General features: G+C 43.9%; 1 protein-coding gene across 2 annotated transcripts in view; it reads left to right on the plus strand.

Annotated features, from left to right (window-relative positions):
- Positions 1-16,956, plus strand: part of CWH43 (cell wall biogenesis 43 C-terminal homolog) — a 75,690-nt gene that overhangs the window by 32,937 nt on the left and 25,797 nt on the right. For both annotated transcript variants that reach the window (XM_013978667.2, XM_003128968.5), the window contains exons 9-12: positions 2,380-2,459; positions 7,004-7,109; positions 9,286-9,421; positions 12,300-12,449. In XM_013978667.2, the coding sequence (XP_013834121.1) occupies positions 2,380-2,459; positions 7,004-7,109; positions 9,286-9,421; positions 12,300-12,449 (472 nt within the window). The remainder of the gene's footprint in view (positions 1-2,379; positions 2,460-7,003; positions 7,110-9,285; positions 9,422-12,299; positions 12,450-16,956) is intronic.

Genomic DNA, 16,956 nt, shown 5'->3' on the forward strand with positions numbered 1-16,956 from the left:
AACCACTGTCTTTGTCTTTAAAAAAAAAAAAAGTGTGTATATATATATATATATATGGAATTCCCATTGTGGCTCAGTGGTTAACGAACCCGGCTACTATCCATGAGGACGTGGATTTGATCCCTGGCCTCGCTCAGTGGGTTAAGGATCCAGCATTACCATGAGCTGTGGTGTAGGTCTCAGACGTGGCTTGGATCTGGCATTGCTGTGGCTGTGGTGTAGGCCAGCAGCTACAGCTCCGATTCAACCCCTAGCCTGGGAACCTCCATATGCTGAAAGTGTGGCCCCAAAAAGATAAAAAAAAAAATTCATAGATTTTACTTTTCAGAGCAGTTTTAGATTGTACAGAAACATTAAGCAGAACGTGTAGCATTCCCATACACCCCCTCTCACACTCCCATCTGCTCAGTTTCCACCATCATTAACTTCTTACATTAGTGTGGTACATTTGTTAGAATTGATGAGCCCACATTGATACAGTATTATTAACCAAAGTTCCCAGTTTACTTTGGAATTCACTCCTTTCATTTATGCATTTTGTGGGTTTTGACAAATGTGTGATGATATCGATCCACCATTACAGTATCAGAGAAAACATGGGATGTTTTCGCTGTTGTAAACATCCCATGTGCTCAGCCAATGCATCCTTTCCTTATTCCTCCAGACACTGGCAACTACCAATCTGCTTACTGTCTCCACGGTTTTGCTTTTTCTAGAGTGTCAGTCTGTCTTTAACTTGAAAATGCAATCTATTTTTGTAGTGATTTCTCATGCATTATGATTTATTTCTATCGTCTTATTTTGCTTTTGCCTTTTCTACTTTCTCGAGGTGTATTTTTCCTTTCTTCTTGCTTTTGCATTGATTGGCTTTTCTTTGTCTTTTTTCTCCTCCTCAGTCTTCTTTCTAGGTTTGAAATTATACCAATAATTTCTGTTTTTTTGCTAGGTGGTTTTTTTTTTTTTCTCAGAACATTCAAGATGTTCTTCCCTTGTTAGCTGACTTCCATTTTTGCATTTGAGAAGTCAGCCGGAAGTCCATTCTTTGCTCTTTTGAAGCTATGCTGTCTTTTCTCTCTGGCAGCTCAGTATTTCTCTTTGTTTCAGTGTTCTGGAGTTTCACTGTGGTGTATCTGATTGTGGATCCAGCCCCTTCCTTGCTTGGGAGTGTTTGGGCTTTCTGAATCTGGAGAGTTATTATTATTTTTTTTTAATCAGTTGTGGAAGAGTCTCAGCATTATTTCTGCAAATATTGCCCCTTTCCCATTCTTTCTCTTCTCTCCTTGTTGGCTCCAGTTAGACATGTGTTGGATCTTTTCATTCTCTTCTTCGTGTCTCTTCACCTCTTGCATATTCTCCATCTTTGTTTTTAAGCTGCCCCTTACAATTTTTCTCTATTCAGTTTTGCCTAATCTGCTTTTTATCTTGTCCACTGAGTTTCTAATTTCAATTATTATAATTATTATATAATTGTATTTCTAGAAGTTTGCTTAACATCTTTACAAATTTTCCTGCCCATTAATTTAATCTCCCATTCCTTAGCTATCTTTTTTATAATGATTTTTATTTTTTCTCTTATAGCTGGTTTACAGTGTTCTGTCAATTTTCTACTGTACAGCAAAGTGACCCAATTACACACACATGTATACATTCTTTTTCTCACATTGTCATGCTCCATCATAAGTGAGGCCTGCAGCATAACTACTTGGCGTTGCTGCTTAGTTATCTTATTGAATAATCTCTTTTATTTTTCTAAACATGTTAAGCATGCTTATTGTATTCACTGATTCTAAAAATTTAAATAGCTGAAGTATTTGGGGCTTGATTCTGCAGACTATTTTTGCACTCTCCTTGTAGAGACTTGTTTTCTTATATATTATTCCTTGTATATATTTATGATTTATTTTTAATTTAGTTCATGGTTCTTGGAAATTTTGTTTGTTTGTTTAGGGCCACAGCCACAGTATGTGGAAGTTCCCAGGCTGGGGGTCAAATTGAAGCTACAGCTGCCAGCCTGCACCACAGCCACAGCAACACAGGTTCCAAGTCATGTCTGTGACCTACACCACAGCTCATGGCTCTGACTTACTAAGCAAGGTCAGGGATCGAACCCCCATCCTCATGGATACTAGTTGGATTCATTTCCACTGTGCCACAATGGGAACTCCTTGGAACATTTTTAAGGAAGATTCTTTGAAACCTGAGTTTTGAGTATGGGTAATATATATGCATGTTATACATGAAAATTAACCCAGGAACCAGAGATTTCCCCTTTACATAATACCCTTGGCTAATAAATTCAATAATTACATATAAATTATTTTTTAAAAACCCAAACTTACTTTCTTCTAAATAATTATTTCTTTTTGTTTGTTTGTTTAGTTTTGTGGCTGCTTGTTGGCGTGGGGTTGTTGGGATTAGGACTGCGGCTTAAAGCCTACGAGAAGAAATTGGGCAAAGGGGTAAGTAATTAAAAGTTTTCATATGGAATTTTATATTACGTATATGTGTGTACATTTGTACACTTCACCATTATGCCTGAACCCTAGACCAGAGTCTAAGGACTTCAGAGCCGTGGATCCCATCTCTTTAACCTTTAAGTCACAGGCTGACAGCATGGTGGGATTATTTGATGAAGCTGGGTTCTTGGGGCAGGGTAAACCCATGTTAGAGGTAAATGGCTCATGATTTTATTGTATGAAGTTATTTTTGTCATTCAGTGATTTAACACATCCAAACTATGACATAAGGAACTATTTTACTTTATTTTATTAATTTATTTTTTTGTCTTTTTTTAGGGCCACACTCACGGCACATGGAAGTTCCCAGGCTAGGGGTCAAATTGGAGCTGCAGCTGCCAGCCTATGCCACAGCCACAGCAACACGGGATCCGAGTTGCATCTGCAACCTACACCACAGCTCACAGCAATGCTGGATCCTTAACCCAGTGAGGCCAAGGATCGAACCCACAATCTGATGGTTATTAGTCGGGTTTGTTAACCACTGAGCCACGACATAAACTATTTTATAATGAGCTTCTTTGTACTGTTTGGTAGGTATTTCTGAAAGCAACAGTATGAGATTCTTTTAAGAAAAATCTTACAGATAATTCTTGGATAATTGTAGATTATGGGTAGCTCGGTGTTGATAGATCATGGAATTTTTCTTATCTCTTCCTTTCCCATCTTGTCTGCAGTTTTTTTTTTTTTTAATTTTATTTTTATGGCCAAATCTTTGGCATATGGAAGTTCCCAGGCTAGAGGTCAAATGAGAAGTACAGCTGCTGGGCTACACCACAGCCACAGCAATGCCAGATCCGAGCCACATCTGCAACCTATACCGCAGTTCACAGTGATGCTGGATCCTTAAACCACTGAGCAGGGCCAGGGATCAAACCCTCATCCTCGTGGATACTAGTTGGGTTCTTAACCCACTGAGCCACAACAGGGACTCCTCAATTGCAGTTTAAAATGTCTTATTGTCCCTTTCGCTTCTAGGTAGGTAGGCGAAAGCAAGAGTAAGTCATTGCAATGTTGTGCTTTCCATCTGCCGTGATAAAAAGTTTGATATGTTTCATAATGCAGTCAGAATTACAGTTTGGCTACAACAGACTTTGGTGGTGAATTCTGAGTTTTAGCAGTCTGCATTACTAGGCCCTTTTTTCCTATTAATTAAACAGCTCTAATGAGGATGGAGCCCAGGCTTGTCTTGTTTCCCTCTGTACTTCCAGCACCGCACAGAATACTTGGCACATATCCAGAACTCAGTAACTATTTCTTAAAAAGTAACTAATTCATTACATAGTCTCTTTCCTTTGCCGTCTTATTATTAGTTATTATTGCAACCAGATGTCAGTCAGAAGAAGATCCCTAATATCCGCCAGGGATTCTTTTAAAAAGGAGTCGTTTCATTTAGATTTAATACCTATTATTTTGTTTATTTGTTCATTCATTCATTCCTTCATGTGATAAATGAATGTCATTCAATTAATACTTATTGACTGTCTTTTGTGTGCCTGGCGTCAGGGATACAGAGGTAAACAAGTTGGAGAAGATCCCTGTCCTCAGGGAGTTTACATTCTAGCAGGAAAGAAAGCTAATACTCAGAAGAACAAGTAAATAAAGAATATCACTTTTTTATGATGATGATGATTTTTTTTGGTCTTTTTTTTTTTTCTTGCCTTTTCTAGGGCCGCTCCTGTGGCATATGGAGGTTCCCAGGCTAGGGGTCTAATCAGAGCTGTAGCCGCCGGCCTACCCCAGAGCCACAGCAACCCCAGATCTGAGCTGCATTTGCGATCTACACCACAGCTCACAGCAACGCTGGATCCTTAACCCACTGAGCACGGCCAGGGATAGAACCCTCAACCTCATGGTTCCTAGTTGGATTTGTTAACCACTGTGCCACGACGGGAACTCCTGATTATTATTTTTTATGGCCACACCCATGGCATATGGAGGTTCCTGGGCCAGAAATGGAATCCGAGCTATGACCTACACTGCAGCGGCAGCAATGCCAGATGCTTTAGCCCACTGTGCCCATCCAGGGATCGAACCTGAGCCTATGCAACAACCAGAGCCGCTGCAGTTGGATTCTTAACCCACTGCACCATAGCGGGAACTCCCAAGGATATCACTATAGATCAGGCTACTCTGAAGCAAATAAGAGTGTGGAGTAGAGCATAACTGGCTCTGGGTGGTTGGAGAAGTCTGCTCTGAGGATGTGACATTTGCATTGAAAACTGAAAGCAGAGAGAGAGCCAGTCATTCTGAAAGGTACGAGTAAAGGACTCAGGCAGAATGGAAAGGGTACAGGCTGGGTGTGTTTGAGGAGCACAAGGTGAACAGTGTGGCTGAAGCCTAGTGAGCAGAGGAAGAGTGGGGGATGATGAGGATGGGGAGACTGGGGGCTCCCCTCATTTGGGGCCTACGGAGCACAGAAGTGAGTTCCGATTTGATTTTTTTTTTTCAATGAAAGCCAACAGAATATTTCAAACAGGAGCATAAAGATACATGATACACATCAATTTGGCTGCACCATGAAGAGTGGATTGTAGAGTGGGAGCAGGGAGATGGGTCCTGAGGCCTTTTCACTTGTCCAGGAGAGAGACACCTTTGGGTAGGTGCCATGGCCCTGGATTTGGAGAGGAGTTGATAGACTTAGAATATATTTCGAGGAGTTCCCATCATGGTGCAGTGGTTAACGAATCCGACTAGGAACCATGAGGTTACGGGTTTGATCCCTGGCCTTTCTCAGTGGGTTAAGGATCTGGTGTTGCCGTGAGCTGTGGTGTAGGTCGCAGACTCGGCTCGGATCCCGAGTTGCTGTGGCTCTGGCGTAGGCCGGCGCTGCAGCTCCTATTCGACCCCTAGTCTGGGAACCTCTATATGCCGTGGAAATGGCCCAAGAAAATGGCAAAAAGACAAAAAAAAAAAAGAATATATTTTGAGAGTAGAAATGATAGGATTTGCTGATGAATTATATGTTAGTAGGCGAGGAGAAGGAAGGAATCAAGGATGACTTCTGTTTGGGGCTTGAGCAACTGATGGATGGTGGTGGCCTTTATGACATGGGAATAATGAGGGAATAACAGATTTTGGAGGGATGAGAGCCAGAGTGAATCATAGGTGTGTACATCCGCGAGAGGGTACCACTTGATGAATATAATCATGTCTCTTGAAGTCTGTGTTGATGGTTGCCTTCTCTTTGCAAGGTATTTCACTAAAGGGAGTGATCTTTCTTGTAGAGATAAGATGTCCAGCTCACTGCTGTTGCATGTGGAGCTGTTTCGGTTAAGTGGTAGCCCTCTTATGCCAAGAGGTGGTGCTTACCTCTCTCTCAACCTCAACGTGTATGGTCCACTTGGAGCTGTTTTTTCCAGTTGGAGTTGGAGTTGTTCTAATCTAGCCATACTCTTTCGCAGGATCCCTGTTGTTGACCCATTGGTACTAGTTTGAAATGGAGGGTTAGGGCTGGGCACTGTCTTCTCTAACTGGGCCCATGGACTCAAGAGGAACTTTTGGAGGGTTCTGGGCTCTTGAACCTTGGCCTCGCCAGTGTGGTGGAAAGTAACACCCTATATAACTTAGAAGTGAGAGACCACTCTACAAATATGCTCAAGGACTGTGTATCCCTCCGTGATCTCATTCTTCTCTGACACAAGAGTAACTCCTACCCTGCACACGCTATTGATCATTTTCATGCATTTTTGGGTGTTGTTACTACACATGACATGTACCTCGACGATATTGTTTTTTTTCACGTTTTAACTTTCTGTTAATAACATCTGATATATATATTTTGCAACTTAATTTTTATTTAAAGTCATCTTGGTGGGATTCAACCATATGGAAATATGTAGCCCTAACTCATTTATTAGGGCTGTATAGTATTCCATTATATGTATGGTCATTTTAAAAATTCATTTTCCTATTGAAACAATAGCCAGGTTGCTTCTAAATTTTTTTTTGCTATTACAAACAATGCTTATTTTAAATACTTACTTTCCAGGAGTTCCCGTCGTGGCGCAGTGGTTAACGAATCTGACTAGGAACCATGAGGTTGCGGGTTCGATCCCTGGCCTTGCTCAGTGGGTTAAGGATCCGGCATTGCCGTGAGCTGTGGTGTAGGTTGCAGACGCGGCTTGGATCTGGCGTTGCTGTGGCTCTGGCATAGGCTGGTGGCCACAGCTCCGATTCAACCCCTAGCCTGGGAACCTCCATATGCCATGGGAGCAGCCCAAGAAATAGCAAAAAGACAAAAATAAATAAATAAATAAATAAATACTTTCCAAACACTTCTCCTAACTCCCAAGCCTAAGCTAGAAATTTGCAGATTTATTGTGATATTGCCAGTTAGCAAATACTTCTTTATTATTATGTGTTGAGTATGGACAAATGCCTAAAAAATTCCTTCGCTGAATTTTGGCAGAGAGAGGTAGAGAGAAGTGGGTCACTGAACTGCTCTTGTTCAATCATCCTAAATTATCATTAAAACAATTCTTCAGGCACCAGCCACAGAGGTCTCTGCCGCCATCTGGCCTTTCAGATTTGGCTTCGACAATGACGGATGGTCTAATCTAGAAAGATCAGCTCAACTGCTCAATCAAACAGGTAAGTCTTACTGGAATTAATTCCAGGGTTTTGTTTGTTTGTTTGTTTGTTTGTTTGTTTGTTTTTGGCCGAGCCTGTGGCATACAGAGGTTTCCAGGCCAGGGATAGAACAGCAGCGACCTGAGCCACAGCAGTGACAATGCCAGATCCTTATCCCACGGAGCCCACAGGGAATTCCTAGTTCCAGGTTTTGAGCAACTGCTATTGTTAACTTTTATTTTGAACAAAATCATCAGTAATAGGAGTAAGGGAGATCCCCCGTGGTGCAACAGGATCGGTGTTATCTTAGGAGTACCAGGACACGGGTTTGATCCCTGGCCCTGTGCAGTGGGTTAAGGATCCAGTGCTGCTGCAGCTGTGGCTTAGGATGCAACCGTGGCTCAGATCTGATCCCTGGCCTGGGAACTCCATATGTCACAGGGCAGCTAAAAAAGAAAAAAAAGGGGGGGGGTTTGTGGGTCGTAAACTAATCTCTTCAAAAGGCTGACTCTCCAGGGCAGCTGGAGGAGGATTAAGCTTCTGTAACCACATCTGTGTTTTACCTGAGAGCAATTCATTCAGTTGATTGGAAACAAAGTCTCATACTGGGTCTCTGCAGGGGATTCTTGTCATGCTTTTGCTCTTGGAGATGCTCCTTCTGGTGGTTCCTATCACTTGGGAACCCACCGTTGGGGACCAGAACACTGTCAGGTTAAAAGGCAGACTGGGTTGGAGTGATGCTCATTTACACAGCAAATTGCTTTTAAGAGCCTGGGGACCAATTTTATTTGATTCCATGCCCTGGTGTGCTCATCTTCGTATGAAGCATCCTTTAAAATATGTGGGTGTTTGGTTTTTTAGATCAGCTGCATGCTGCATGGAGCAAGGTACTTAGAGGGATGAACGGTTCTAGTTATTACTGATGATAAGCATATCTCCTAAGAAATAGCCAAGAGTCCGATTCTAATGCCATTAGGAAACGTCTTTGGTCTTTAGTCCTTTAGTCCTGATTACAGGCCTCTGGGGCAAGGTATCTGAATAAATGTACTTCTGTGCCAACACCATGGAGGTGTTCGCCTAGGAATAAAACACTGTCGTACACTACTTTGTGGCTTCTGAACATTAAAAATTGGATGTTTGTGGCATTAAGCAACATAAGGCATTCAAATAAGGCATTACACTTATTTGAAAATTTGGGAAAGATGTTAATATTTGAAAATTTAGAAAAGTTCTGGGAGTTCCCATTGTGGCTCAGTGGAAAGGAGCCCGACTAGTATCCATAAGGATGAGGGTTTGATCCCTGAAATCGATCAGTGGGTTAAGAATCCAGCATTTCAGTGAGCTGTGGTGTAGGTTGCAGACTTGGCTTGGATCTGGCGTTGACTGTGGCTCTGGTGTAGGTTGGCAGCTGTAGCTCCGACTTGACCCCTAGCCTGGGAACTTCCATGTGCCATAGATATGGCCCAAAAAAGAAAAAAAAAAAAAAAGAAAGAAAGGAAGCAAAAGCAAAAATGTTACGCTTTTGAAGTTCCCGTCGTGGCACGATGGTTAACGAATCCGACTAGGAACCATGAGGTTGCGGGTTTGATCCCTGGCCTTGCTCAGTAGGTTAAGGATCTGGCATTGCCGAGAGCTGTAGTGTAGGTTGCAGACGCAGCTCGGATTCTGCGTTGCTGTGGCTCTGGCGTAGGCCGGTGGCTGCAGCTCCGATTGGACCCCTAGCCTGGGAACCTCTATATGCCGTAGGAGCGGCTCAAGAAATGGCAAAAAGACAAAAAAACAAACAAACAAACAAAAAACCGCTTTTATCCTTTCCTGCATGCCTCAAGGTGTCCCATGTTTTAATCACATTCTAAATATGGTAAAATTTCTTTATAACTCAGATTTGAAACAGTTCACTTTATTTATTTATTTATTTATTGGCCGTGACCACAGCATATAAAGTTCCAGGGTCAGGGATGGAACCTACACCATAGCAGCGGCCCAAGCTCCTGCAGTGACAATGCCACATCCTTAACCCACTGCACCTCAGGAGAACTTTGAACTAGTTCATTTTAGTAACTCATTAGGAATTACTTTGGTTTTTGATTTATGAGTAAAGGCAAAGGGTTAAAGAATCAAGCTTTGCTCATTGTTTGTGCATTGCCGTGGTTAATCACCACGTCCACTTTTTTTTTTTTTTTTAACTCCTGAACAGGTGCAGATTTCATAACCATTTTGGAGAGCGATGCGTCTAAGCCCTATATTGGGAACAATGACTTGACTATGTGGTTAGGAGAGAAGTTGGGTTTTTATACTGACTTTGGCCCAAGCGCAAGGGACCACACTTGGGGGTGAGTGTCCTTTGGGAATTAATCCTGAAAATATCCCTGAAAGACTAGGCAGCATAGGCTCAGAGTAGAAACTTGATATTGTTATACCTTAATCCAATGAATGAATACATCCCAGTGATGCTTCTTGGGAGTGGCGGCGTTGAGGAGGTGCTGAAGATATGTAGGTTCCATCATTGTTTTAATGGTTTCCCTGTTGCTGGATATTTTTAATTCTTCACTATTATCAGCCATTCAGTATAGGATAGCTGAGGTTACAGTACTAAACGTGTCTGCTCTGGAGGTTCTATTCTAGGTGAAGAGACAGAAAATAATCATGTATGCATAGAAATAAATAAAATCATTTGAGAGAGTGGCAAGTGCTAGGGTAGAAAAGGAGTGGCCTGATGGGCAGGGCGGTGGTGGATGCTGCTGTAGGTGGTATGGTCAGGAAGGTCTCTCTGCTGTGTCGTCATGATGAGGAGGATGCAGGACCAGCCAGGGAGGAGCCAGGGTAACGACCTGAGGCAGGGTCAAGCTTGGTGTGCCTGAGAGCAGGGACTGTGGGGGGACCAGTGAGACATGTGGTCGAGGGTGGCCACCTGAGCTTGATCTCAGGGCCACCTGGCCCTGATCTCAAGGGCCCCTTAAGCCATACTTAGAACTGATTTAATTCGATTTTACTTTTTTTTTTCTTTTGTCTTTTTAGGGCCGCACTCACAGCACATGAAAGTTCCCAGGCTAGGGGAGTCGAATCGGAGCTATGACTGCTGGCCTATACCACAGCCACGGCAACGCAGGATCTGAGCCCCACCTATTATCTACATCACAGCTCACGGCAACGCCGGATTCCCAACCCACCAGGTGAGGCCAGGGATGGAATTCGCATTCTTATGGATACTAGTTGGGTTCACTAACTGCTGAGCCACAACGAGAACTCCAATTTTACTTTTTAAAAGAGATTTTATTTATGCAGTTTTTTATTTATTTATTGGCTGTACCTGGAGCAGGGATTGAACCTGAGCGACAGCAGCAACCCAAGCCTCTGCAGTGACAATGCTAGATCTTTAACCTGCTGAGCCACCAGGGAACTCTCAATTTACTTTAGTTTTCATGGGAAACCGTTGGAGGATTTTTTTTGTCTTTTTAGGGCTGCACCTGTGGCATATGGAAGTTCCCAGGCTAGGGGTGTAATAGCCTATACCACAGCCACAGCAACTCGGGATCTGAGATGCATCTGCAACCTACACCGCAGCTCACGGCCATGCCGGATCCTTAACCCACTGAGCAAGGCCAAGGATCAAATCTGCATCCTCATGGACACTAGGTCCAGTTCTTAACCCACTGAGCCACAACGGGAACTCCTTTTGGAGGATTTTAAACAAAGGAGCAGTCTGATCTGATGCACCTTTCTGAAAGATTGTTCTGGTTGTTCCTAGAAGAACAGATTTTTGGGGGCAAGACTGGGAGCTGGGAGACAGGTAATGAGGTAAAGGCACTAGCACAGGTGAGAAATGACAGTGGGAGCCGTGGAGATGGAGAGAAGGAGCAAACTTGGGAACTGTTAGAGCAGAACTGACAGGACTCACCAATGATTTAGAGGTCAGGGGCCTTCAAGTGATGAGGGCAACATCTCGGTTTTGTGGTTTTGTTTTTGTTTTTTGTCTTTTTAGGGCCATACCTGCGGCATCTGGAGGTTCCCAGGTTAGGGGTCGAATCGGAGCTGTGGCCTCTGACCTACGCCAGAGCTACAGCAACTCAGGATCTGAGCTGTGTCTGCAACCTACACTGCAGCAACGCTGGATCCTTAACCCACTGAGCAAGGCCAGGGATCGAACTTGCATCCTCATGGATCCTAGTCCGATTCGTTTCTGCTGGGCCACGATGGGAACTCCAACATCTTGGTTTTTTACCTGAGTCCCTGAAAGGGGACAATGCCATTTACTGGTACAGGAATGACCAGGCCAGCAGCAGGCTTGTACTAATTTGGAGATGCCCCTGAACAGCCCAGCAACATCCAGTAAGCAGTCGTCTGTGGCCTGGAGGCCGAGTGGGACCGTACAGGCTGGACATGTACCTTCAGGGATCATCACTTTGGAGGTGGTTCTGTCAGAGGAACCTCAGGGGGGTCAGAGGCAGAGTGCATGCAACCAGGGAGGTGGGGCTGGCTTAGGTCTGAGCTCTCATCACCTTTTCCATTTGTAGTTCCTTGACTTAGAGTGAGGTACAACATGTTTTCCTGCCTTTACTGGACCATTTGTAATTTCTAATTTTGTAAATCGTGTCCTGGCTGGCAAGATTTGTACATTCCCAGATATGTTGATTAATATTAGAATTGTTCAGGCAGCTATGTTGCCAGAGTAACAGTGCCACTAAAATGGAGTTCCCATTGTGGCTCAGCAGGTGATGAACCCAACTAATATCCACGAGGATGTGGGTTCGATCCCAGGCCTTGCTCAGTGGGTTAAAGATCCAGCGTTTCTGTGAGCTGTGGTGTAGGATCTGGCATTGCCGTGGCTCTGATGAAGGGCAAGCAGCTACAGTTCTGATTCGACCCCTAGCCTGGGAGCTTCCATATAGCCCTAAAAAATAAAAAAATAAAAAAACAAAATAAAATAAGATGGAGCTTGTAGAAGTTCTACCTTTTTCATGTTTCCATGGCACTTATTAGACAGCGTTGATAGCGTTGTGCTTAGTGACACAGCAAGACATGACGAATAGCCCAGATGCAGTGAATTGTCCAGCTGACTGCCACATACGTCTCCAGTAGGGTATTGCTCTCAGGGACCCCAGCAGGATGCTTTAAGTGTGCCTCATCCCTCCTGAATGCATATTCTTAGCTCTGTCTGTATGATATGGGGGGATGATAATGATGCACGCATTTCTTTCCATTCCAATATAGAATTATGGTTTTGTCAAGATACCCGATTGTGAAATCAGAGCATCACCTTCTTCCGTCACCAGAGGGCGAGATTGCACCAGCCATCACGCTGACTGTCACCATTTCCAACAGACTGGTGGACTTTGTCGTGACCCATTTTGGGAATGACGAGTGAGTTTCTTTGGTCTCTCTCATAGTACCCAAATGCCAGGAAATATTTTTTTTTTTTTTGGTCTTTTTGCCTTTTCTAGGGCTGCTCCCACAGCATATGGAGGTTCCCAGGCTAGGGGTCCAATCAGAGCTGTAGCCGCCAGCCTACACCAGAGCCACAGCAACTCGGGATCCGAGCCACATCTGCGACCTACACCACAGCTCATGGCAATGTCGGATCCTTAATCTACTGAGCAAGGCCAGGGATTGAACCTGCCACCTCATGGTTCCTAGTCGGATTCGTTAACCACTGCGCCACAACCGGAACTCCCCAGGAAATACTCTTAACACATTGCTTTGATTTCCATGCACTGATCTTTTGTACTTTCTTCTTTTTTCTCCCAAAGTATTTTCCCCGGTGTTCCTGGTTTTGAAAATGAGGAATAGAAACACTGGCGATGCAGGCAGTCCTTAGCGGTTGGTACAAGGCAGCCGTGATGAGGTCTGAGCTGGCAGTTACTGAGCCGATGCTGTGCTAAGCGCAGTACTTAATCTTTAATCTTCATTGTGCATGACATTAATACTGTTGCAGCGCCATCTTACAGATAAAGAAAGGAGAATGAGAGGTTAGATGGCTTGTCCAACCAGGGTGACACAGCCGGGAGTTAGGTAGACCCAACTCCGAGCTCGCAAGAGCTTGGAACCCTGTGATAATGCAGACTGCAGAAAGCTGAGCGTCCTTGTCCTTCAGGACTACTCCCATGGGAAGTGCTATTGGGATTTGAGGGTAATAAGTGGCATTCCCTTAACCTTCACGTTTTCACAGTCAACTGAGAGGTAGGCAGAGGAATTTGGCAGGGAGCTCAAAATATGTCTTGATTCTAATAAACTTATTTGGACAACACGGCTTAAGTGTGTCCACATGCACCTGCTAATCCATCGTCCAACAATACATGACCCTGGCTCCCCCAAAGCAGCAGACCTGCCTGGCAGAGGCAGAGTCTGCCCTGATAGGGCAGAGGATAACATGAGAAAACACCTTATATGCAGTCTGGCAGGTTCCAGGGAGAAGAGGGAGGAAGAGTTTGAGACAAGCCTGCCCACTTCATTCTTCCAAACTTAATTAGAAAAATCCTCACAGGAAGGAAGGGGTGAGAAAGAGAGGCCAGAGATGATTTTCTAAGAAAGTTCCCTTACAAGGACATGGGGAATGGGGAATGAGTTTTATTCCCAAAGAATAACATTCACGGAGTTCCCATCGTGGCTTAGTGGTTAATGAACCCGACTTGTATCCATGAGGACTTGGGCTCCATCCCTGGCCTCGCTCAGTGGGTTGACGATCCAGCATTGCTGTGAGCTGTGATGTAGGTCACAGATGTGGCTCAGATTTGGCATTGCTGTGGCTGTGGTGTAGGCTGGCAGCTACAGCTCCAATTCGACCCCTAGCCTGGGAACCTCCACATGCCTCAGTGCTGCCCTAAAAAGACAAAAGGTAAAAAAATTTAAAAAATTAATAACATTCACAACCAGTGACATTACTGTATAGATCACAAATAATGCCAACAATGTGTTGTAAAAGCAAAGTTAAAAGTATATAATTTAAACTCTACCGTGCTAAGCAGTTGCTAATGATAACTGAAAACACACACGTAAAGTGCTTAGCACTATAGAATATGGCATTTGGGGAGTTCCCTGGTGGCCTAGTGGATAAGGATCCCAATGTGTCTGCTACCCTGTGTTCAGAAATCAGTCCACTGAGCTTAAATTGCACTTGAATGGGGTTTGTCTTTTTTAAAAGTAGGCACTTTTGTGTTCAAAGCTTGCAAGGTCTCAACCTAAGAAGCAGTGGAATATATTCCATCCTGTTTTTTCTTGGCTTTTCTGCCCCTGCTCCCTTTAACTTTCTCCCCTCTCCCTGAAAGTCTAGAGAGGAGAGATGAGAGGGAGGAGAAGAGTGAGTCAGCCCTCGAATTGCTTAGGAAAGAGGAGGGAAGGGTTACATTTTCTTCTTCTTTTTTTAGATATTTATTTATTTACTTATTTTGCTTTTTAGTGCCGCACCCTCGGCATATGGAGGTTCCCAGGCTAGGGGTCAAATTGGAGCTGTAGCTGCCGGCTTACACCACAGCCACAGCAACGTGAGATTCGAGCCAAGTCTGTGACCTATACCACAGCTCATGGCAATGCTGGATCCTTAACCCACTGAGCAAGGCCAGGGATCGAACCAGCAACCTCATGGTTCTTAGTCAGATTCGTTAACCATTGAGCCATGACGGGAACGCCTCCTTTTCTAACTTTCTGTTAACCACATATTTAAAGCTCTCTAACAACATATCATTTACTTGCTCTCTTACTTAATAATAATGATGACAACAGCAGCAGTAGTGATAATAGCTGACACTTATTGAGGAGGTGTGACTCCAGGGAAGGAAGCAGTATAGTTTAATGGTGAAGAGCATGAAACTCTAGAATCTGGAATCTGAAATCATGAATTAGGTTTAGATCTTAATTCAAGGCATAGGGTTCACTGAATTATTTACCTTGAGCCTCAGTTTTCTCATCTGGAGATCAGCAGCAATTCTTCTACTTGTTTCATAGGCTTCTTGGGGGAATTAAATAAGATATATTATCTCATGCCAAGTATGTGACAGGAGTAATTGCTCAATTAATACTGGCCATTATCATTAAACCAAATCAGACACCCTCCACCCATGAGATACATTGGCAGCTTAAAAATCATTCATCACACATGAATCAAGTACCTGTCAAGTCCCAGGCCCAATGCAAGCTGAAGTCCTTTCCCTTCGCTCTTGTCTGACTCCTTTGAAGCCCTGTCCTTGAGCTCTCTTGCCTCCCAACCAGTGACATGAGAAAGCTTATGCTTTGAATAATTTGCAAAGCCATCATTACATATTTCCATGGGCCCTTGCTTTCTAGCATACTAGATAAAAAATTCTTCCTGGGATTAAATATGTAGAGATTTCATTTTCTAATGATTAGGGCACAGAAACACAAAACTGTATCAGGAATGAATTACAGACTGTTCATGCACGATATTCCCTGATGCACCAGGATTTTTTAAATTCCTGGCTATGCACATATCTCTTTAGAAGCAGTAAATCGAGAATAGCATCATTCCTTAGAAGTTACTTAGGTATACACCATAACAAAAATTGATATTGTTTAGGTAGTTAACCGAGCCACCGGTTAATCACCATTTTTTTTTTTTCTTATAACACTCATGAATGTACAAAGGAGAAGGAATACAGAACCTGTAGTCTGGGGTTATAGTTTTGGTTCTGTTGTAAGATAAACTCAGCTCCAGTTCCCTTGTCTTTGAAAATCAGATAGAATTATTTTTTCCAGCCCACACGTAAGGCCATTGGGCTAATCAAATATTAACAGATAAGGAAACGTGAAACGTGTATTCAATCTCTCTCTTTCCCCCTCTCTCCCACTCCCTCCTCCTCCTTTCTTTATATCCATATACATTTTATTTTTATTATTATCACTTCTCCTGAGAAAACTGTAAAGCCAAATTCATAGACTATCTTCCAATAATACATTGCTAAAACGTAGTTCAAGGAAAACTGTCTGTGGTGCAGTGATGCTGGAATTCTCTAGACTGGATTTGAATCCCAGCCATGTGTATCTCTGCGGACCCAGTGAAGGGGCTACTTACCACGGTGTTGGAAGGGTCAAAGGCACACGTAAGAGAGGCTCATGCACTCGCATACTCGTGATGTGGGGACCACTACCATCCTTAGGGCTGAGGGGACAGGCAGAGGAAACAGTGCTCCCAGTGCCCCGTGAGACCTGGCACCAGGAAGAGGGGCCAGCAGGCACGAGGAATGCAGCTGCTGGGGAAGAAATGCCTCAGCGTCTCTCTCTCTTCCTACCTGTTCGTCTCCCGCTGGTATCTCCAGTTGGCCAAATGTCACTGGAAAATAGCAGACAAAGGAGCCCCAGAGATGAAATCTGCAGGGGTCAGCCTCCCAAGGCATAGAGAAAAGCCAGGAGTGGATCTGGGCAAAGATGTTTAGCAAAGGGTCATTCTTTTCACTCATCTCTCTCTCTCTCTCTTTTTTTTTTTTGCTTTTTGGGTCCACTCCCGCAGCATATGGGTGTTCCCAGGCTAGGAGTTGAATTGGAGCTACGGCTACCAGCCTAGACCACAGCCACAGCAACACAGGATCTTTAATCCACTGAGTGAGGCCAGAGATTGAACCCGCAACCTCATAGTTATGAGTCGGATTCGTTTCCGCTGAGCCATGATGGGAACTCCATCATTCATCTCTTTCTTGAGACTTTTTTTTTTTTTTTTTTGTCTTTTCGTCTTTTTAGGGCTGCACCCGTGGCATATGGAGGTTCCCAGGCTAGGGGTCAAATCAGAGCTGTAGCTGCCAGCCTACGCCACAGCCAGAGCAACGCAGGATCCGAGCCGCGGCAATACAGGATCCTTCACCCACTGAGCGAGGCCAGGGATCGAACCCGCAACCTCGTGGTTCCTAGTTGGATTCCTTTCCGC

The sequence above is a fragment of the Sus scrofa genome, chromosome 8 (assembly GCF_000003025.6).
Source record: "Sus scrofa isolate TJ Tabasco breed Duroc chromosome 8, Sscrofa11.1, whole genome shotgun sequence".
NCBI lineage: Eukaryota > Metazoa > Chordata > Mammalia > Artiodactyla > Suidae > Sus > Sus scrofa.